At 40.5% G+C, this 24,553-nt stretch overlaps 2 protein-coding genes across 4 annotated transcripts in view; both read right to left on the reverse strand.

Annotated features, from left to right (window-relative positions):
- Window positions 1-8,732, reverse strand: part of LOC107226649 — a 56,392-nt gene extending 47,660 nt beyond the window's left edge. For 2 of the 3 annotated variants that reach the window (XM_046739067.1, XM_046739065.1), the window contains exon 1: window positions 7,804-8,732. In XM_046739067.1, the coding sequence (XP_046595023.1) occupies window positions 7,804-8,089 (286 nt within the window). In that variant the 5' untranslated portion in view covers window positions 8,090-8,732. The remainder of the gene's footprint in view (window positions 1-7,803) is intronic. The other variant, XM_046739066.1, reaches the window with a different exon arrangement.
- A 6,202-nt stretch (window positions 8,733-14,934) lies between these two features.
- LOC107226656 (ubiquitin-like domain-containing CTD phosphatase 1) lies at window positions 14,935-17,706 on the reverse strand. Its single transcript, XM_015667540.2, has 2 exons — window positions 17,313-17,706; window positions 14,935-16,081 (listed from the first exon to the last, which is right to left on the reverse strand). Exons 1-2 carry the CDS (start codon window positions 17,473-17,475, stop codon window positions 15,249-15,251), a joined length of 996 nt encoding a protein of 331 aa, XP_015523026.1. The 5' UTR covers window positions 17,476-17,706; the 3' UTR covers window positions 14,935-15,248.
- Window positions 17,707-24,553: the final 6,847 nt, after the last annotated feature.

Genomic DNA, 24,553 nt, shown 5'->3' on the forward strand with positions numbered 1-24,553 from the left:
CCTCTCTATCAAAACACAATAGAATATATTTTCTTCTACAGAACGGGACAACAGACCGACGCGGAGCACTGGGCTTGCTAAACCGTCAATTCAACTGGAAACACTCGTGCACAGAGGGCCGATTTTGTATTCATTATACGCCGATTAAATTGATACACATTGCGGATTGATTTAACGAACGATTTACCCCCGGGGTCCGTATCGCAAAAAAAGTTATCGCATTTTCACTCCACCCTTCTCGTCATTCGGTGCTTGAATTCGCATTCAACTGCAATAACTGTTCTTTCGATCAGGAGATAGATAGAAACCACCGAGTTTTACGGTCCTTCTCTTCTTCGTCCCTTCGCCTTCTCTATATATTCTCGTGAATAATTTAACGGCAATCGGGCCAGCTGTAAAATCAAACCGATCGCGTGGCAGAAGTTAATATTGATGATACCCAAACGATGGCAATACGCGCATCACGCAGGGATGGGATAGAGACGTCACCTGCTGCTGCTGCTGTTGCAGCTCGGTATCTAACAAAGTGAAACCCAACATTGTACGACATTTGGTCTGCTTTTCGACGCTTTTCAACTCCCGTATCATCACGTACATTGTGCAGACCCGTAACATATGGTATTTTTTTCTAGGTATCGTTGTTGTTGTATCGCTTATGTCAGGACAGCCATTGTGCCCTGACCACAAGTCTTCCAGAGTTCATTCAAAGACTCGTTGTAAGACCCGGAAATCGGAACAATCGTGACGTTACGAATCCGGAGAACAGTAGCTGCGCCATGTGTTGTTGGTTCTTCTCACCTACGATCTCCAAATCTGGAAGAGTACTTCGATTTTTCTACATTTGCGTTTTTGAAACGGGGATTAGGAAGAGAAATTCGGTCACAGGCGAAATTGAGGGCCCCGCATTTGCTGCCTGACAAACATAAATTACGAGTCGTGTCCCTCGGTTTGAATGGGGATTTAATTTGCTGACAATATAAGTCGATTTTCAGGCATAATGCCGGGTTTTCCCGCATCCAGTTACGGTCGCCTCTAAATCGAAGCGTTACCGACGAGGCAAATACCCGGGGGGCAGATCACGGACCCCGACAACTTTTACAGTTTAACCTGGCGCAGCGGGCCCGTGCAGACTGTGCAGGTAACGGTGCAGCGGAAGCTAATTCGATCGAACTGGAATTTGCACGTCCGTTCTATATTTAAACTTTCAATTTCACCCCGGCAAACCGGAGCCAATCTGTGATTGCCATTGCACAGTATCACCGACACCTATGAAAAATAACTAAATATGCGGAAGCTGCTGTCTCCGTGTTTCGGAGCAGGTAGAAATTGATGAAAAATTAAACAATCATTGAAGTGTAATAAAACTTTAGCGTAGTGACATCGTGGACCGGAAAAATCTGGGCCCGTAATCTGTTTCATCCTTTTTATTATTGTTGGCATGTAATTTATGGGCTTTTCCGAATTGTTCATCGACAAGATTGCACGAGGGGCGAGTTTACGGAATGTCAATAACCTGGCACGTCGCGTGATCGAACTATTCCCTCGACCTCAGTCCTCGGCTTAGCCGGTCGATCGGTGGAACGAAAATGGGTGGTAAAATCAGGACAAAATCATCGAGCGCATGAAGCGTAGGCTCGAAGCCCGCGTGCAGCGGGAAGATACTGGATGGTAACTTAATAATCGAGGGCTTAATCACTCGCGATCAGTGTTGTTTTCCCTGACGGCACGCGATGTGCGAGTAAAGAGCACGAGCGATTTTTAATAACTGAAAAACACGTGTCGGTCATCGTTTCAGCAGTCGCAGTTTTTAATGCGATGAAACGGTTTGTTCAACACCGTATGTTCGAAACCGTACGCTTTTCACAACTTTTATGCCCTCGCCGATGTTGGTAACAGGTGGCGTTGACCGTTGAAACACACCTGATGCCACGGTTGAACTCCCAATGCGTCTGCAGGAAGAGACATTTTCACCTGCGGCTATTCGCTTCGAAAGTTGAAACTGTATGTTATTTTACTTTTATCGGGGTAGATACAAAGCAGAATTAATTATTTTTTTCTCTCTTTTTCTTCCGTGTTTTGTATCACTCTCAGTTTCATCATAGGATGCGCAAGTGGTGTGTAAAAGTTACGTGATGTTTAGGTTCGATTTGTTAATTGAAACCAAAACCGCATCGAGGATTGGAAGTTTCATCAAGCTTCAGATAATCGGTTACAATTTTCAGTAAAATCCAGGAGTCTTACAATTAAGCTATTCGAGAGTTTAGTGGTCAATTTTTTAGTCAACTTGGATGAATCTTAATTCAGGATACAATATTCATTCAGAAAATATAAATATGCCGTGCAATTATCCATTCGGATAAGCTAGTTCTGCTAGCTTCGATTAGTGTTCCGGTTTGAATAGCCGCGAATTTCTACGAGTGCTATTCGATGGCAATGAAGAGTGCAAGTGTGGGTAAAATGCACACACATACACGCACACACGCGAGAACGCAAGTAAGGAAGAAGAATAATAAAAGTGGGACACTGCAACGGTTCTTGTCGTTCGTTTGTCCCCCCTATCGAACGTTTCTCGGCACCCCTGGAACCGGCGCAAGGAAGGAACGGTCTTTTATTTTCCCGCCCGTTTCTTCTTATTCCTCTTCATCTTCATCTGACTTCCGGCTGCCAGCTGGTACGCCGAACGAGTGCTGCAGCAACGGGGCGGGGATCGGCATACCCGCTATATACTTTCCGTTTAATTTTAGCCATCCGTGACACGATCCCTCCCTCATAGCCTTTACCGCACGTGCGCTTTACTGCTTCGATTTGCGGCACGGAAATGCGGAATTTCCCCTCTGATTCCAGACGCGAGATTCATCGGTGATCGGAGGGTGAAATTGTCGCCATAAATCCGCTTCGTGAACGAAAAGAAGCAGGCATGAGAAACACAAGAGCACCGAATTTGCAATGAGATACCGTCTTCTTGACGTTTTCCATACGGCTAAAGCTACCGCGCTCTTAGGTAAAAATATACCAGCTGCATTTACCATATTTTAACCATAAAACGGGGCGACTGAAGCAAATTGCTATATTTTACTGTTAGAAGTAATTACCGCAGTATAATAATATGGATGTTGCGATCTATAATAATCAGTTTATTACCGTATTTGAGACAGAGACATGGTAGTCTGAGCTTGTATAACTATGGTCAGAAAAAAAATGGTTTTACGTGGAATTATCGTGCGTCTTACACAAGGCTCTTCAGTCATTTCAATATAATATTGCTGATTGGATATCGCTATTAATACGGACCATTGCAGTCTGACTTTACACATTACTAGGATAATGTCGGGAATTCATAAACGAATAATTGTGAGGGCTGCGCTAGCTTTATGGTGCAATATAGAAATTACGGATAAAAATCAATTCCCTACATAAATTTTCGACCATACGGAAATCAATCGTTATATTACATATTTCTAAGAATGCACACGTGTATGAAATCACCGTCAAACTACACGTTATAGGTATACCTATACGTGGCAACGAACGGCAGCCGGTAGTTACACGCTCGCCGTGAAAAACTTTTCTTCCACAGCTGACGGAGACCCGTTTCTTTCCTTAACAGGGGGCCCGAGGCCCCAGGACCCCCTTCTGGCGGCCCCTGCAGCCCTGCAGAGGGTACGAAACACGTATCATGCCGCCTCATTCAACCCCGACTCGACTGCAGGGCAGATGTAGAGAATTTTGTAACACGTTTTTGAACACAGTGACGTGGCCGCATAGGATCCAAAATTCTCTGTACCAGCAGTCAGCGATAATCACGACGTATCTTACCATTAATCTTTGTCGTCATCAAGTGTTTGTCTGATGATCCATACGCAACGCTCAAGAGAGTAAGTCTGGCTCTTTTCACAGCTGTGATTGGATGAACGTCATCACTTGATGGGAATCTTGAGTGTATTTAATGACTTCTGAAGCAGTGACGTGGTCCGCGCAGCGCGCTGGATATAGAGATGGAAGTTTTTGTCGTACTGTTTTAGTACCCGAAGGGCGTGTGCCACGGTTTTTATCTGAGACGTCGAAAAAGCGACGGGCACTTCCTCTTTCCCGAAAATAACACCGACCAAAAAAAAAACCGACCGCGGCTTGTATCGCCGAATGCAGTTTACGTTCTTCAACATTCCGTATACGACTCGAAGACACTGTAATCGCACTTTATCAGTTGATGAAGCAGGAGCCAAGGAAAGCGAAACATTCCCACGTCAATTTCCTCCTTCTAACCATGAATTCCAGTTCCTTTTCTCGCTTTTGGTCAATTAATCTAATTCAATCGAGAGAGTCAAGCGACTAACTCCATTCCTCATGCCACTTACCGGCATCCAACCAAGTGTCGCTGCGCTATCGCGCAGGCCGGTATTATAGCCGATGATTAATGAACTATTAGCGATCTCCAGGCGCACATACACGCGCATCAGAGACGGCCGCAAGAAATTAAAACAAGCCTGTGTCGGTGCTAGGTATCAAACCCGCAGGGGGCTGATAAGATAAGCGTTGAATCGAATCCCCGCTGCAGCTTCTGCGGACAGCCGAACACCGACTGCAGTATCATCCATATTATATATGTATACGCATGACCCCCGCAAGCGGAATAGCAAACGCGAAATCTGAGCTGAATAAACACGGCCAACTGCTGCAACTCCTCCAGCCGACGCGTAACTGCGTTATATCCACACGGTAAAGGGGTTTCGGTTATCACCTGCGACACGGAATGTCACTCTACGCGAATATCACGTTTGCACCGGCTCTGTCACGGTTCGTGATCGGTAGCTGCACGGCTCTGTCCAACGACATGACACTTGCATTTCATCGTCGATAACGATCAGCTGGGACCCCCGTCGACATTGGCAAATTGCCGTTCGGTTTTGTCCCTTGACAATTGATCATTTCCATAAGTTTCGTAAGTAAAATATTTCCCGGTAGGTCACAAGTACCAATACTGAAAAACGAGTCGACAACTAAAGATTGATAACGAACGTAACGACGCATTGAACAACTCGGAATACGTCTAAGACTTTGAAGAGGTCACACCGATCTTCTTAAGCGATGTTCTCCGTTTCGAATGAGGCGTTGCGTGACGAAGTGTCAGCACATCTTACGGAGTTACTATGGATGAAGTGCATGAAAATTATGTAGTACCATCTCTCGCGGAATACCGCAGTGTCCACCAGGGTTAATCAATGGATATTGTCGATCACACTCTCACGTTTACTAATCGTAAGTTACAAAAGTGTTTCAGAATTTTAATATAATATCTCTAGCAAACTGGATCACTCAATTACGATTGTTCCACGCATGTTCTAGTGATCGTGGATTGGCATATTGAACATGTTACATGCTCGATGGAAGTTACTTCACCGCTTTATTCCTGCAGGATGATTTGAGGAAGACGCGTGAGAAAGGTGAACGGAGCAAGACAAGGTCTGGAAATATTACCATAATTCCATGGGTATCGGAGGGGGGGGATCAATCCAAATAATCTACGGGACTAGGACTGCATGGTTGAAGTTACGTGTTGGCTACGCTGAGCCACCATTCACTCGACTTCGATTAATCCCGAGGTCTAAGGTGCTCAAGAGCCGGTCGAGTTATGAAAGCCGGTACGAGTGACGGAATCCCCGTTCACCAAGCCAGCTCACTTAATACTCGGTCATAAAAATTGCTCGCCCTTTGCCGGTGAAAAATTCCCAGCAGCAAGTGACAGGAATGTAATGCGGCAATAGCAGAATGCGAAAATGGAGAGAGGAAGCTGAGAAGAGAAGAAAAGGAAAACGCCAGCTACCTGTGACTGAGTCTCGACTGACCTTACCGCACTTTTGACCCACGAATTTTCTGACAATTCAAGGTTTGAATAGTTTGACGAAATTTTTCGAATACTGCGTGAGAAAAATCGATGATATTCGTAATTCTACACATGGGAGGGATCGATGGCAAAGCTTCAGCATGCGATGTTGTTACTGGCGCATTTCACAATACGTGGTATTACGTTTGGGCCCGCCCACGAGTTGGTGTAATTACAGGTATGAGTACACAACGTTCATAATGTATGAATCTCTGATAAACGTAAAATGGATGAGAGAAAAAACCCGTTCGTGTATTAGAACTGATGCACGTGATAAATATCGTTGATCAAATGAGGCCAGATAGAGATCGGTGGCTCGTAAAGCCGATCGCCACTAACCCCGCGTGTGTATGTGTGTACACACGGTATATACAGTGTGGATACCAGATTAGATCCAGAGTTGTTCAACGTTTCATTTTACAACAGCCGGAAGTATTTTTTACGTACGCTTGGGGGGCCTAAGCTCGATCCTCTTTTTCTCGCTTTCTTATTCTCTTATTTCTTTCTTTTTATATTCCCAGGGTAAAAATGTACCGAAGTTTACTCCTACTCTACTCTGTGTTTAAGCTTCGAAATGCGTTTCGCGGTTTTCTCGGTTAATTCTTCAAGATTTGTCTAGACGAGTAAAATGATCTTATTTTCATCAGACTGGGGTTGAAGTCCAAGACTTGATAACCGTACACGGTGATCCAATTTTATACAGCAATAGTTCGTCAACTGCGGTTGTTCAAAATCAGGAACAGGATTGTAAAAAAAAGAGTTTAAATGACTGATCGATCACGCGACCTCAACGACCATCGGTTCAAATTGACAGGAAAAAAAACTTTCGTCACGAACTGTCACTGTGTGCAAAATCCAGCGGTAGACGGTGCCGCGTGTACTTTTCAAAACTTGTTTTGTATTTTTACGAGCGCCGATGAGACAGAGGACACTGGTATGGCTTGGGTGTGTATTCCTGGACGGAGCGAGTGGATGCGGGAAGAGTCATGGCAAAATAGATCTATGGCTTCCATCGGCAAACAGCTTAAGTTCCTTCGGCCCGAGAGACTCCGTCCGATCCTTCCCTCGAAGGGTCTACGGGGTGTCTAACCTGAACAGCTAGCACGACGGAAAAAAACTGACAGAAACGAATGCGGAGATTTCCCTTTCCGAAAAGACTGCGGAACACCGAGAAAGAGAGGAAGGGAAGATAAAAGGCGGGCTCGGATGCAGCTGACGCAGGTAGGTTGCAGCCGCACTATCTGTATCGTCCGGATTGCGGAGATCTTTGCTTGGGAACACAAGGCTCTCTGATCGACATCCATCGCGAATCTCGTCGCACGCTCAAGATTTCCCGCGCTGTACGCCGCGGTGACTAGAAAGTGCGCTTATGCAGTATCGAAACCTCCGTGCAATCTGACGAGAAAGCTTGCGAGCCGGTGGGGTCAAGGGTCAAATCCACCGGTTAGCCGGGTGATCTAAATAATTGCAATATCTGCAACGGTGACCCGAATTAGCGTGCGATTACGCGAACGCTGCTTCTCCAGGCACTTAATCTCTACTGCGACTACTCGCATTTTTAAGAAAGCGGACTTGACGTGTGGCCGACAACCGCAACAAAGTTACAGTCGCAATATCGCTTAGTTCGCAACTGCATTGCGCGGACGGAAAGTGGATACTGTTTGCATATGCGCATATCGGAGCCCGCGTGCTCACCGGTAACAAGAAGGCGATCTTTGTCGGGCCCCAAGGCGAGAGGGCCTGTTCTGGCCTGGGCCGACGGAGGCGAGAGTAGGCGTGGAAGAGCAAGCAAGATTTCTTGGGTAAAACTGGCCCGAGGTTTAGAGATAATCGTTTCCCACGCCCGGCAGGATCGTCCGCCCAACAACAGACGAAAAATTTCATGCTTTCCCCCTTGATTTTTGAAAGAAGGATCTACTCACGGACTGGGACCTTCTTTGGGTCGATCGTTGCCAGGCACTCGTCGACCTTGTCGACCCTCAGCCTTAGGGCCCCGCTTCTGTCAGCTATGGTAGTCAGCTCGGAGGTCAGCTCGGCGAAGATGTCTTCGGCCAAAGTCAGCACGCAGGCGAGCTGCTTCAGGCAACTTGTCAGGGCCCCGTGAGCGACGGAATCCAACTCGGCCCCGGCGGCCCCCGAAGAGGGGCCCGGGGGTACGTGGCCCCTGCACAGCAACCGCGGTTCCACTTTTCTGGCGACGAACGGCATCTCGATTCGCTAATTCTAGCTTGTTAACGATCATAACATCCGGGTGGGTCTTCTTGTCGACGATTGTCAATTCTTTTTTTCACTTCTTTTCAACTCAGGCCCATCGCGGTAGCTCTTTCATCGTAAACGCTTCGTCGTCGGATCCTGCTTTCGTCGCACTTGCGGGCTTTTCCCATTCAATTTCACACATTTCCACAGTGTATTCTCCGCTTCACCGTTATACTAACAAATCATACACACCGAACACTTGTTGTACAGGAACTGTATTAGCGAATGAAACGTGTACACCGTAGATTGGTTAAAACTTAATTCGAGCTGTTTATTTGATTTTTATGTTTTATCAATTCAAAATTACTATACAAATTCTGTTTAATCACTTGTCCTGCTGTAAGAAATTCGCGACTAGCTTACCTCCGTTAACCCCACTGATTCGGGATTCGATTTCACGCGTGCGAATAATCAGAGGGGCCTTTTTTTCGGAGTTATCGAATGCTATTTCACCGGTGATAACCGAGTCGCGGAAACGGGAATTTCGGGCTTTCGCGTCTCTTGAAATTCCACATTTTCTTCCCCGTTGGGAAGCGGTTCACCCGGCGGTCGTGCGCGAAGTGCGTTCAGGCGGAGACTCCGGCCTGGCGGCTGCCGGCCGGCGCCGTTTCGTTTTGAACCTGAAACCCGCTTTCACGGCGTCGCGACGTCGCCCAATGGAAGCGAATCGGGTCCAGAGCCTGCGTTGTGGATAAGTTCGCAGTTGTCGAGTCTGTTTTGTCGATGGTAGCACCCGCGTTTATCGACAGACTGTACAGACTGACGTCTCATTTGCTTCGGCGTAAACAAGCGGGAAATACAGTTCACGTTTATTTTATTATTGTATATTTATTTGTAAAAGCGTTGAAAACATGATTTAAATTCACGGCTTGGAATTTCGAGTATTTTAAACCATTTGTTTTTTGAGGTCACGTGGACTGAATTCTGTATTGGAAAGAACTGACAAATTGTATCGTAGCGACATTTCTTAGGAATTAAGCAAGTAAAATAAGCTTGCTTAATAATTTGTTTTCTTTTCTCGTCATTTACATGTAAAGTCGCGATCTTAGTGGTGATACATTTGGGGAATATTTCGATACAGTGGCCACTGTGAACCTCTTTGCACGAATAGCAAACAGCATTTTTATTCCAACATTTACAAGTAACACTTAGAACTTGAAGCTCTCCGTACCAACAGTAAATAGCATTTTTATTCAGCTCTTGTATGACATGAAAATTTTCCTTATCTGTTTCTCTCCATTGGTTTTTAGTCTGATGTTATGTCGGTTCAGTTCAAAACTCACCTCCATTATTCACACTAAGAACCTCAATCTCTCCATCCGAATAGTGAACAGACTTTTTATTCAACTCTCGTATGACCGTAAAATTTTTTTGAGCTGTTTCATTCTATTTGTTTTCAATTCGTCGCACGAGATGCTAAAGTTGCGCACAACGATGTAGCCATCCTGAACAAACTCCGAGAATGTTAAGTTACACAAAAAAATTTTTGCCACGAACACAAGACGAATGCTATTTTAAAACATGGAAAAACACAAATAGGTATGTCTGCATAATTTATTTCTGTATTGACCGAGAAAATATCGGCACTTCTACCATAATCACATAGCGTTTTTTTTTTCACTTAGCACGTAGTGCACATTCAGTGCAACCAGTGAAAATTACTGTTGGATAATTCCAATTACACCGGCCCACAAAAAAAAAAAAAAAAGTGGTCTGTACTTTTCACCGGACCTACCTATCTTTATGTATTCCGACGCGCTGAATCCGAATCTGAAGTTTATTCAATCATAAGCCTTTTAAAATTTAAGTAAATTGCAAAAAAACTCCTGAAAATTGCGGAAAATAGCAAAAAAATTTCAATTATTGTGATAAAATAAATTCTATAGAGCTAGATTAATAGATCAATCATGATTTTTATGTAGTTCGATCCGTTGAATCTAAATCTTGAGCCTATTTGGCTTATATATCTTTAAAAATCTAAGTAAATAACAAAAAATCTCTGAAAATTTCAAAATATTCATGTTGTTGTGATGAAAATCATTTTTTAAATGAAAACGAAATATATATCACGTTATTTGATTAGTGGAGTACAAATTTAAATTTATTTTTCATATTTTGATGGCTTTCCAGTCTTGTAATTCTTTATTAATTTTAAATTTTAACAATTTGTAAATAAATATAAATTTAAGTTTATTTGGCCTGTTAGCCCTCAAAAAAAACTAAGTCAGTGCGGAAAATTGCACATATAGTAATGAAAAAAATTGATTGAACTTAATTAAATTTATTTCTATCAAAAAATGTGTTTAAAAACCATACGAAGATAAGGAACGACCTTTCTGATTTCAAGCTGTTCTTCGCTTGTGTCGAACCCTTTTGCCTTCGAATGACCTACGCAAAGGGTTTCTTTTTCGCTTTCTGTTTTCATCGGGTACATCTCTCTTCAGTGTCCAGCAATGATCTGCCGTCATATTGACATTCCACTTTCCTTGATATTCGCTCTCTATTTCACTTATGTCTTGGTGGAATCTTTCGCCTTGCTCTTCACTGTAGTCGCCAAGATTTTCAGAAAAGTGTCGAAGGTGAGAATGTAAGAAATGCAATTTAAGATTCACTAAGCAACCCATAGTATCTTAATTGTCCAACAACTCTTCAAATAAATTTCCGTAATTTTCACTCTTTTTATTTCCCAAAAAATTTTGTGGCACAAGCTTCTTTCCTTCAATTTTCTGTGATTTTTCGCAATTTTCAGGTTTTTTTTTTTTGCAATCTACTTAGATTTTAAATGGCTTATGGTTGAATTAACTTCAGATTTGGATTCAGCGGACGAAAATACATAAAAATCATACTTGGTCTATAGTTCCATAAATTTTTTTCTTACCAAAACCGTTAATTTTTCGCAATTTTTATGGTTTTTTGCAATTTACTCAAAATTTTGAGGGTGTACGGGCAAAACTGACTTCAGATTCGGATTCAGCGCGTCGAAATACATAAAGATAGGTAGGTCGGGTCAAAAGTACAGACCAATTTTTTTTTTGTGGGCCGGTGTTATTATTCTATTTCGCACCAACACTGATTACAAATACTCTAATGTATGTATTCAATCTCATATGTTTCGCGTAGAGTCGAAAAAAACTTATCAACGTGGACAGGCTTCCGTGATTCTACAGTAAAAAAATGAGGATTGAAGGATGAGATATGGGCCGAAATAAAGTAATCAAAACACTCGATCGAGCCAAGAAAATTATTGCAATTTATTGGCTCGCAGGGGGAAACCCGCCGAGGCATAAAAACCCCTTATTATATAGTAACAAAGTCGTGTAAAGAGTGTATGAGGTGTGAGTGTACGATTCAGAGGCCTGAAGGCGTGAACCTACGGCGGTTCGATCGACTGGCGAGAACCTGTTGTTTGTAATTCGCACGGAGAGGGACAGAGACTCAACTGTGAGGATCGGGAAAGTGAGAATAGGTACCTAAGACGATCCGCGGCGATGTTATCGTTACCGTATACGCGATTAGACTGAGGCTCCGCGACTCGATTCCCGGTTATTCATCGCTATTCATCCACCGATCAGCGCCATCTTTCGCGATTAACGACGATCCACCCCCGCGATCGCGGCTTGCTGGTAGCGGTAGAGATTACGGGTATCAGACGGGGTAGAAAGCGCGCACGGACATGAGAAAGGAAAGGATAAGTTCGGTCTAAATATTGCGTATCGACATGTTTTAACGCGCAAGGAGTGTAGTTAACTTTAGGAAATTTAATCTGGATGACGCATAGCAAATTTTTCACATTCGGTAAAGGAACAAGGAAAAAACGTTTTTGCAAAAGAGAAAGAGCTTCCGAAGCAATGTTGGTGTTTAAAAAATAATATTACTGGAGGAGGTGCCTGGACCAAAAATTAATACTTTCCATTCATTATATTGCGACATTGCCGCACATTGAGCATTTTTCAATTTAATATATGTATTTATAAGCCACAATTTCTTATCTCAAAGTAAAAGAATGGTAAACATTGGGATTATAAATCAGAGCACATATACCTATATCACCTTTTATTTATCACACTGGCATCGTTGAATGTTTCATTTTACAACCTTGCACCAATGGTGATTATGATCAAAAATGATAAAATTGAAGTTGCCGATTGGGAAGTATAGAATCGATTTTAGTATACTGCCATGAAACAGTCTTGAACGAAGCATCGTCGAGTGTAGTTAAACGAACTGTTTAGATTTTTTATGATTTTGTAGTGATGCGGAATTAAACATCGATATCGTAAGTTGTTGTTTATAATTTCAATACCATATATTCGTGCATTGTACCGCGATCAAAAACGATCACAACATGGGATTTGACACTAAAGATATTATAAGTTAATTTATGTATTCTTATATTAAGACTCATTAGAGTAAGAAGTAATAAATTTCATTAGAATATTTGACATCGTCCTTTCATAATTTATCCAATATTTTGCGTGATGAATGAAAGTAACGCAAAGTCTCATTTTATACAGACTCATTAAATACAACCATTGTAGAAACGTTAGCTTACAATGAACTTATCTATGAAACTAGCAAGAAATCTGTTTTGACTTGCAAAGGAAAAATAAAAACACGACGTTTCGCGTATTTCTTGCATAAAAATATGTTTAATTTTCGAAACCTGAGCGTTATCTTTTACCTGAAGTTTTATTACCACCTTTTTTTTCTTTTAATTTCCTGCTTTTAATGATTGCTGCACGATGTGAATCTGTTATTACCGACACGTTTCAACGGTTTGATTATAATAATTTGCACTTACAGAATGAAACTCCCTCTCTGTTGCGACTGAACTGATATGTGGGGTTCCAACTTGTATGTGTTTACCGTTCCCTTCACGTCGCAAGAGCAGGTGATATATTCCTCTCGAAATACCAACTGGTTATAAATACTTTGAAACTGCGAATTTAAATATGCAAGGTGAATCACTCGTTACTCCATGTACGTGCAACATGATTTTACCCGAAGACCATTTAAACCTACTCTTTTCTGGACCGGGGACAACATAAACAGTAAAAAATTGCATCGTAGTATTGACAAGAACATGAAGATGTACAAATAAAAATCCAGTGTAATTAAAGTTGTCGATACTTTTGAATTATCTGGGTTTTACCACATTAAATCCGTTTGTTTGATTCATTTCAATTGTTAAGTCACATAAGGCTCTTTACATCAATTTATTATTGCAAGATACTCGCAATAGAATATACGAATCCCCGTAATCAAAACGAATTGTAATATACTAGATTTTCTGGTTGAAGCTACAAAATGACTCATTTTCATTTCGTATCTAGAACTAATGAAAATCGTTAAAAACTGTGTACTAATCAAAACTAAGAATTTTCCTCAATGACGAAATTGTGATTCATGTTTCAAAAGATGAAAAACAACCACCTTTTTATTGTGATTAATTGCTAGTGAAATTGCATTGCAATTTGTAATACAAAGTGAGCCCAAAATTATGATCTCTTTGCAAACAATCAGACTGGAGTGTGTTTTTATTTTCAACCATTGCCTTAGCCCTGTGATGTTGACCAATAAGATTAAAGTTTTGGTAAGATTTAAACGATCTGCCTACGTGCTACTACTACAGCTACAGAAAACGTAGATGAAGTGGAGCGCGAGCGGATAAAGTAGTCGGTTTTCGGAAGATTAGAAAATGAATAGACAAGTCTTTAAAACGTGCCTGAGTGTACGTTAGTATTCGAATATTTTCAATCAAAACGAGGCTTTTGTACAAAATGCAAGACGGATACCGGGCGATAATCCATATGATAACGAACTGTAACAACGGTCATTACATACATTTTTTAAGCGCGGTAGTGAGATCCTGCAGCGGGTCGTGATATCGTAAACGATGAATGAAACGAATGAAAGTGTCCAAGTTCAACATTAACATGAATCCCGGATTCGATCCGACGAATTCAAGATGTTGTGGAATCGCTGTAATTAATAAATCCCATTACTTTTGTAATATGACAAAATTTGATGATATTCAGTACGAAAAATGAACCAGCTTTGGTAAAGTTGAGTATTTAAATTGACGTGAGACAATTTTTCGAGCACGTACATATGCAGACATTAATTCAGAGACGGCTAGTTTTACGGCCGAGTCGATTACGTTGATAACACAGATTCATCCCGGAGCGGCCAGCCGACGGTGGCACTGCAGGTTGAATTTGTGTTACCAACGTAATCGACTCGGCCCAAAAAACTAGCCGTCTCTGAATCAATGTCCACATGTGTACAAATATTTACTGAAATATTCGTCATTTAGAATGATGAGCACGAAAGTCGCCGTCAAGAACTGATATTGGATGTGACCAAAATTTCCCACAGCTTGAAACAATCCTTTCTCAAATCTACGTGTGCGATAATATTACTATAATCTCTCTGATCAATTGCCGAAGCACGAATACTTGGATCCTCAAACGCGTAAGAGGTCTAAACGAATTATCGTAAAACACCTCTTGAGTTGGGGGCAGGTTGGATAATACTTCGCTAATAATACTGGAGAAAAGAAGCAAACAAAAAAAAAAAAAAAAAATTTATTTCTATACAGGATTCATAAATAACTTAACATTCATACACGATACAATAAATGCGCCAATGTACATACGCGAGAACGGGGTAAAAGGGTATACATATATTCATTGTATTGTATATATAATAGTATAATCACTTATGGTAATGGGTAAATCATTCTCAACCTCCTGAGCAATGAACAACAACTTCAGCTACGTATAGAATCCGTCATATCGAAAATACATATTTTTAATTAATCTTACGTACAGGTAATCTTACCATAATCACATCGTTTAATAGACGACGTCTCTATTACAGGTATAAAAAACACAATTACTCCTCTTCTCAGAGAATTACCAAAGCTGTACGGTATAGCTTGTAGAACAGGCAGTGTCCGCTTTCGTATATTCCGTATACTTGTAGAACATAAAATAAAGAAGGCGATAATCGTACGGAACAAAATCATCATGGGTGAAAAATATGTCGTCGCCGATGGCTGGAGAGGAGAATCGGAACAACGAGATTCGGTTAGTTCGATTGAAAAATACTAGAGTTTCTGCTCATCTCCTTCGGTGCGTCTCTCGCTCCTCTTCTTCTTCGACACATACTCCTCCCACTTCCTGTGATTCAGGGTCTGAAAGTCGTCGACTTTGGCAATGAGCTTCAAATACTTGGCGAGTTTCAACAGTTCCCGGTCTTTGTCCCTGTTGAAGTGTGCCTGCTTGTAAGGCCTTATCCTGAGCCCGGATTGCGGGTTCATGAGGAAATTCCGCCTTATGTCGTCGAACATGATGGTGTTCTTCGCAGAGAACTGCTTGTACTTTCCCCATATGACGCCCAGCGGCTTGACATCGACGACGCTGTACTTCGGCGTGTGGACCGTTATCATCGCCAGCGAATCCAAGTGAAAGGCTATCTTGTAATTCGGATGGGACGAGACACCGAGCATCCGCATCTTCTCGTTTATCCACTTCATGCTCGTCGCGGACCATATCACGATGTCGTAGTCCTTGTAGGCCATGGTAAGGAACTCGTGGAGATACGGCCGCATCAGCAGGTGGCCGCTCTCGGCCAGCGATTTGTGGTCGAAGAGGGTGTAGTCTATGTCCAAGACCAGCAGCTTCATCCCCTCCCGAAGCGGGTTCAGCTCTATTACCTGGTAGTCCTGTATCCTGCGGTTGATTTTCGCGAGGTAGACCTCAGCCTTCTCGATTATCACCTCCTCCTCGGCAATATCCAGGTCGTTCACCACGTCCGGCACGTTGTCCGGTGCTTGGCTCGCCTCCGCGATGTCCTCCTCTCTGGAGCCCATCAGCATCAGTTTGAAGCCCGGTTTTATACTCAGTTTTCCGATCGTGTCTTCGTCCTGCGCTGCTTTGCCTGTGTTCGGTAAAACGTAAAGTTTGTTAAGAGCTCTTGATTCCGTTTATCGTGTAAACGAGAATACGTGGTTTTTCGCATTTCAAAGCGATGCTGTGGTGACAATAATCGCGACGATGATCTTTATTGACCGAAGCCAATTTCTCAAAGATAAGTTACATGAACAGGAAAGTGAAGAGTATGTTGACTCTTCAGAGTTATTGCAAGATTTTACTTACGAAAGTTTCTAACGATTCAAACGATCTTTATTATTCTGAATCGATCATCGTAAACACGGAGACAAAAATACTTTCGGTCCTTCCATTTTTGACTCATTAGAGGAGAAAAATATCGCAGACTCAATTCAAAACTTATGTGCTTATCTATTCCTGTCGTCGCTGAATTCGGCGTGAAATGACGATTGTCAACTGCGCAGAGCTACGAATAATGTGAAAACTGAAATAAAACGTCTAGTGTGCCAACGCCGTCCATGTTGGAACTACATGCTTGCAATTTTACTTCAATTATACAATTTATATTCCTAGCTTTTGTAAGATGAAATTGCTATTTCAATATATGCATAATTGGACCTTCAGCTGATTTCTAAAGATTCAACATTTATTTAAATCAGAATTCTGATTGAAATGGTAACAATGGAGAAAATAAAAAGTAAACAGTGACGATTCTCAAGTTCTGCTTTCGAATAATATGGATAGCATTATTGGAATATATGTATGACATTGATGATATTTCTGTTAATCGTTAATACTTAGTAGTCAACGAAAATTGAATTTCTTCTGGTTTTGTTATTGAATATCTGATGCAACCAAACTTGATTCGTCGGTAAGGAAGAACTGTGCCGACTCGGTGGATTCGATAAACAAAATAACGTGAATAAACACCTCGTTTATCGGCGTTATAAATGAAACTTCCCTCCACGTGTTTAAATGCTTAATGGTAAATAGGGACTGCATAGTACCCGGAGTTATTTATTTACAGACTAGAAATTCGAATTATGGAACTGCAGTACGATCATCCGCATTGATCGATTATTATAAAGAATACATTCGTAAATCGATCATCAATTAAACGTTGATCGAGTGAATTGAGCATCGTTACTCTGTGATTAACGTTAGTTCACCGAAAAACATTCCAGTTGCGATATCTCGCTTAATTCATGACGGTGACAATAATGAAAAGACGACCACGGCGATGATATCGACCATCGAGTCAAAACACAACATAACATAACCTTTAAATCTGAGGTTGAGAAGCTTCTGTCGTTCGGGCCTTACGCCAGTTTCCTTATGGACGATATCCTTGAGAGTGGATACGGTGTCGTTTTCGGTTATGTTGCATATTTCGTACTCCTTGCCGCACCATTTCACTATCATCCTTACTTCGTTGGCCATCATTTGCTCCTGCGATTCTCTGGGTTGTTAACAGCTGTATTTATTATCACCGATAGAAGTATGAAAAATCAAAGATTTTGTTAGACGCAGCAAACTTCACGCAACACATACGCGCAGAGTTATTCGGCGAAGGGATCTCTGTGTGTGTGTTTGTTATACGTAATTCCACCGTTAAATTGCCACAAAGCAAACTGACGGAACAAGCACAGATTTCACAGCTGATGGGAATTAATAACACTTACCGGAGCGCCACGCGGCGCAATTTCTCACCTCGTCATCCCTTCGCCACCCGCATCAATCTCCGCGCTGGTCACGTTGGCATACATGCTTGCTTTTCGCCAACTCGGATTGTGGCGCCATCTGTTTCACTTCCATGAACTACATCCGTCAAGAAAACCAAGCGAAGACTTCCGTCTCTGGCTGGTCGATAATTCAAGACGCTTGAATTATTTTGCTCCAAGACTGCACATCCCCCCCCCCCCCATCCTCATGAAACTGTGTTCACTACGGAGCGAAACAACTTTTATCAGTGTGTCCACTCTCCTGCGGGACGATAGAGAAAAGAAAATTCTGTACTGTGTCGACAAAGTAGGGTAGAAAAAAAACGAAAAATAAAAAGAACAAATGGTATAAAATAGCGGGAAAACCAGATGAAATGTAGGAAATGTAATTATAAACTTAAACTAAGAAAGAGTGATTAATTTTGAAACAACTGGAATTTTTCACAGTAAAAGTTTTTATTGCCATTTACGTGTGAGACTTTTCTCTGCTTTTTTTTCTTTTCTTGAAATCTGGCAAGAATCGAGCCGATATCACAAGTTTTTTGCAATCACTGAGTTTTGAACATTTCACCTGTATGAGCGTATCACGAAAGAGAAATTTATTCGGTCGAGTAAACGGATGACTTTAGACTGTTAGCAAGTAAATATGTAAATATGATTGGATCGTATAGTTGACCCAAGGAAAGCTTAGGATATTATGCACAGACAGATTGATATTGATCAGAATCAGTGAGAAGTTCTTTAGTCTAAACAAATCTTTCACCTGCTAATACTCAAGGAGTTGTTCATTTGGATGGATCACATTTTTTTAGTGGTCTTCTGCGATTCTATCTTGTAAAAGAATTTGAAATTAAAACGATAATTATCTTGGCTGTACATTGAAAGAAATTTTTAGTTCCGGTTACCGCTCAGTCCTTAACTATTTTCATTTTTTACCACAATCAAAAAATATAGTTCTAAGTACATAATAAAAATTAGTTTTGTAGCGGTTACCAGAAACTCTAGTATCCGTTACTATTCTTTCTCATTACGACCACTGTTACTATATTTTCTTGTAACTGTTGCGAAAATTTAATGCTCGTGCAACGATAAATTAATGTTAAAGCCTTGTTTAACTAAAAAAGTAGAGTAAATCGAACAAACTGATTTTGCGTTGCGATTACCAAAAAAGGATCGACAATAGCGCAAAATGGTTGCGTGTACCTCGTTTTTCGTAATTCCAAGAATATTCAAACAGTTTTTCTAACGATACCTGTTTTACTGAATTTTTTTAGGTACTATAACAAATGAAATTTTTCTCAGTGTAATTATTGAGCTATGTTTATTCTACCGAAATACACATTTTTATCCAATGAAACAAGTGCAATGATGAATTTTCACCATCATTTTCATTTCGCTGATCATACTATAAGATAAAAACCGTATCTCTACGTGATGAATAATTTCAATTCTTGAGTACTTCGTTTTAAAGAAGAATATGCGATTGTTTTACTTCGATTAGAGTCGATTAAAGATTAAGAATTAAAATCGCTGGATTGGTCGCGGCTTGAATCTTCAATAACACTTGCTCTGTTAACCGTAACTGCAGCGATACCGAGTTGAGAATCGCGCGATTCGACGATCCTACCCCGCTGCCCATTCATCACCCTCGCCAAGCATCAGGAACATCGGACACAATCGTGTGTTATTGATTATTGTTATCCACTGCGGGATAAATGGTGACGGCACAAGGATCGGAAAACTTGAGTCTCGAGACCGCCTTTAGAAACCTTTTCGTGTTCGCTTCGGGTACATTTAGCTTCATTCAGTGCCTGTCGGCGACGATCAAACTTAAAACATACTCACAAAGGAAGGGTTTCGCCACGGCTCTTACGCCCGCTTTCCGTAATGACACAGTTCAACCCGTCGTTTGAGATCAAAAAGCTCCTTGACTAAGAATCATAGTCATCAGACGTGATGAAAAAGTACCTTCAAGTAGGTTCAGAAAAACGATAGAATTTATACTTGTTATTTTTTTTTTTTGGATAAAAATTAGAAATTATTCTAACGCCTGAACATTTATCCGTTGTAAAGTGCTTCGGTGCAGTGTTGAGATTGATTCACCTGCGAATATAGATCATTGATCAATCATATTATGAAATTTTGTTTGAACGTAAAAAAATTATTCACGGTTCAGAAATGATCAAATTACGTTTCCTTCCTTTTCACCCGAGTGCAAGGTACAGGCAAGTGCAAAAGTGGGTATGTACCTATAGAAATTCCCGGTGCAAGCAGCGCAGTGTAATAGCGGTAATTAAATTTGGTCATTTTAGTGGCCAGAACGTTTCGCGCGACCTAGAATTTAATAACCACGTAGAATATACTTTAGTAGCACGTGGAATTCAGGTTATTACACCTAGACGCGTATTATGTACGCATATTACCCCTCTCTTAAAGTAAGAATTTTTTTCTCCAACCATGCAGCGCTTCGACGCGTAGTATTTAATAAATTTACACTTAGAAAAGACGATGAAATGAAAAAAAAAAAATAAATAAAAAACACCACGACGTTGAAATAAAAACTTGTAAAAAAATTTCAAAATTAGTCGTAATTTGATTCGTCAATCACACTAATTATCATACATTCATTAACATCACTTTAGGTTGTTTCATCAATTTACATTGTACATATCATCAACTGTATTTATAATAAAATTCATACGAACCGAAAACTTATTTATAACTGTACAAATTATGTTCACGGCATGTTCAAACTGTCAATTAATTGCCAAAAATTTTCAAAAAAATGTGAGAGACCAAGTTCTTATTATACATTCTTGTAAGTTGTGTTATAATGCAATATGTAGTAGATATGCCGGAAAAATTTCCCGGCCACGGAACGAGATAGTTTACTATGCTCCATTCGCTGCAGCTGCAAAAGACTTGCGAAGTATTTCGAAACTCTCTAGCTGTGTATAGAAAGCTCTAGTCGTACCCGCAAGTTGAGTTCGGGAAAATTCTTGGATGTGTGTAAGACGGTTCGTGTCAGCTGCTGCTTATACGCTGTACCGCGTGCAGAAGTTGCGCTTGACGATGTTACGTGCCCCCCCCCCACCTATGTAAGCTTCGCACATTCAACCGTTATAGGTAGATCTACGTAGGTATATACAGAGTTATGCATGTCGGCGACGACGTTGTTAAAGATTAATTTGTTCCGCCGTAGAAGTGAACTCGCGTTCGCCCGAGGCAAAGTACATATCGGCGTAAAATTTATATCCGAGTTACTCTACCTGAATTAAAATTTAATGTACCATATAATGTAATCCAATTTAATAACCACGTACCTACTATGTGCATAATGAAGAGCTGATCTATCAGACGATAGTTTTAATTTCAATTTTTGGAAATCTTGGAGGATTTTTATAGAGAATATTAGCAAGGATTGTAACTGAGCTCACGAAATTTGTAATCAAGTCTGGCTGTAATTCAATTACAGTTCAAACACAGCCGCGATAATAAAGCTCGTGTAATGAATATCCGCGAGCTCGGATAAAGCGAGATGTATGCGTGATTTAATCTCGGAAGAACGGTTCGAAATAAGCCGGGAAAAAGGGTGGTGAAAAATAAAATGTATGAGACTTCAAAGAGTTTGCATCTTATTATCGAAGGTACGAATTTGGTTCGAAATTTTGATTTTTTTTATCACATTTTTTATGGTAAAAGTATCATACAAGTTTAAATTTGTTACATATTTGTCTCTGTAGGTTTTCCCTCCTGCACAAATTTTGCTCTCTACCGCATGCTGAAATTAGCTGCATAGTCTAACAATGAAACATTGCTTCGCAATTTGCAGAGCACGGGAGCTTTCCGGTTATCGCGAAATTACATCAAACACTACAAATTATTCCAACATTCTGGCAGAAATTTTCGAGTGCGATAAATTTTATAAGTTATTACATCAAATTCTCTAAAATCAACACAATATATGAATAAAGTATCGGTGTAATAAGTTCAAAGTTGTTCCAAGTCTTTGATTTTGACAAGGGACTTGAAACAGGAATAACATAAATTAAAACAAGTTTGTAACAAACAAGTTTTAACATCTGTGAAATAGTTTCGAGAATACAAAAATGAAATTTTACGAAGGAATTGAAAATTCTCAAGATTTCCGATGAATTGTTACAGAATTTGGTATGCTTATTTACGATTTTGTATTACGAGCGGTTTAATCACAAAAAAAAATAAAAAAAAATGTTCTTCCATCGTTTGAAAAATGATATATCATCAATGTTTATTACAGCATTGTTTCGTTGCTTGGAATATAATTTCCAAGGTGAAAATAAGATAAAATAAGAATGTAAATATCTGAACTCTGTTTTCCACTATTTCCCAAACACTCCGCATGATGGTATTATATAGTTAGATGAATAAAATTCTCGTCCATTTCACATCCCGCCCCCGACTATCCTCGAATCGAAAGTCCGCAATCCGTTGCCGTGTAGATGGTGCGAATTACCGAATGGCGCGCATGCGTGAAATGATAATAAAATAAAACGTGCTGTACTGCAAGCACCCAGACATGTCAAGTGATAAAAAACCGTCTATATTCGTAAAAAAGAGTATAAGAGAATAAAAATGCGAGGGGTAGATACGAGTCGAAGTTGCTGCATCGATGCAACGTGACGGATTTTCCTCTCTGCCTCTCTTTTTCCATAAATTTCACCGCTCTATTTTTGTGATTATTTATTGCGCGAAAGCAGGAATAAAAACAAAAGCAAAAGTGCGACAGAGAAAGAAGAAGGAGCGGAAAGAAAAAAGCGGCGGGGGTAAGGAAAAAGAATGAAAACGAATAAAATCGCGCGGAGAACGGTGTTTATTTAGCATATAACACAGCACGTGGTATCCGCGAAATTCGCGGGGGGTTTTATTTTCGCTCCTGCACACCGGGCGATAAACGAAATTTATCACAACGCAGCTGAGCTGCTGGATCGAAAAGCGCTGCAGGATATGCACGGCAATCTGGTCGAGCCGTTTCCTCCGTGCTGGGAAGGCGAATTGTCTACTAATCGTTTTGCAAATATCCCCCCTACCAGGCAATCAGGTGGAGTGATAAGCCGACTTGATGGATTTGGTTGGCTCAGTCATTCCGGCAAATAGGTGCATCAAGGGGCTTTTCTCTTCACGCTGACGACTCTGCTGCTGATGCTGGATTATACCAACGTGTATGTAACTGCTAACGTTACACGAATGCATACACAACGGGCAAGAGAGACAAGCGTAGAACAGTTGTCTCGATTCTCGGCTAGTCGATGGCGGTAAATCGTCGAGCTGACGATTATGTGAAAGCTCTTGCGCTCGGGCACAACGAAAAAGCTCTAAAATTATCTGCGCTTTGGACTGTGTGCAGCATAGATAAAAATTACGCTTGTTACTGTTGCTAGAAAATTTGGCAAATGTAATTGTTTAGTAGGATTATAGTCGTCAATGCCGTGTCAAATTATCGCAATGATTAATGCAAGAAAATGTAGTACGAATTTTCATAACCAAAAAACAATACTAAACAGATGCAAAACTGATTTTCATTTTGTACCTAAATATGAATACTTGCAGAGTATGTATACCTACAGAATATTTTGCCCACGTTTCACAGAAATTCAGAGAAATCCCTGAAAAATCTTCAATTAAGCTGGATGCAAAAATTGTATTCGATATATTGCATGATAATGTACGTACTTAATTACAACGAAAAGCTTGCAGGCGTGTTGGAATATTTTAACGATTCAGAGGCAATCATCGCCGCATTATTATTTCAAGTTCATCACTTAGTCGAGCGCTTAAACTCTCTGAAGAAGATTATTATATACAGATGAAGCTTATAGTGTATATTTGAAGCCTGCAAAAGAAGAAAAGCTGCGGCTCAGACGTCTTTGTGCTCAATTCTTATAAAAGAATAATTATAAAGGAAGAATTCCCGCCGTTATTCCCTTGTTATAAACGCGGGAAGAGGACGAGTAGAAGGTCTACTCTTCGTAGAAATATATTGTGTATTATACAACCGATAAGGATTACTTTGTGTATTAAGTATACATGGCATAATTTGCCAATTATGAATTCAGCAGCAATTAGATGCAATGCCTACATTATTGCACATGATACAAGTATATTGACTTCGGTATATACGTCTCATAATACGATCAAATTAAGTTTGCAAATGAGACGCGTATACGATGAGTTTTCTTCTAATTTTGTAAATAATTTTTCGTTCAATTTTTACAACTGTGAAAATTGTATTAATTTATCAATTATATGTGAATATATAAAGATAAAAAAAAAAACAACAACAAATTAATCACAAAATATTATACAACCCATGAAGCACCTCAGTTTTGTTCAATTTTTTTATGAAAAGAAATTTTAATATCGCGGGTATGTTAATAATATCAAATTATGTCATAATTCACTTTAACTATTTTATCACTGATTGGATTATTCTAAATCGTTCCAATTTTTTTTCACCTCGTACTCGAGACTATTATTTCTACTATCACTACTATTACTATTACTACCATTGTTTCGCGAAATTTGTCGTTCCCGTTCATCTTTGAATTCAGGACTTTTACTTTCTTTTATAGATGCGGAGTAAGAAAAGAAAAACGAGAATCAGATTATGAAAAAGGAAAGCAAGGTAAATGAGGCGATTTAAAATCGACGAGTCGGCGGTTTTATCAGTTTTCAAAGAAAATCATGAGTCTCGTTCGAGTTCCGCGTTGCGCACAAGGATTGGTCCGATTCCGCGGGCTGCACAACGGTTTGCGCGAAAC

This window comes from Neodiprion lecontei, chromosome 4 (genome assembly GCF_021901455.1).
Source record: "Neodiprion lecontei isolate iyNeoLeco1 chromosome 4, iyNeoLeco1.1, whole genome shotgun sequence".
Classification (NCBI taxonomy): domain Eukaryota; kingdom Metazoa; phylum Arthropoda; class Insecta; order Hymenoptera; family Diprionidae; genus Neodiprion; species Neodiprion lecontei.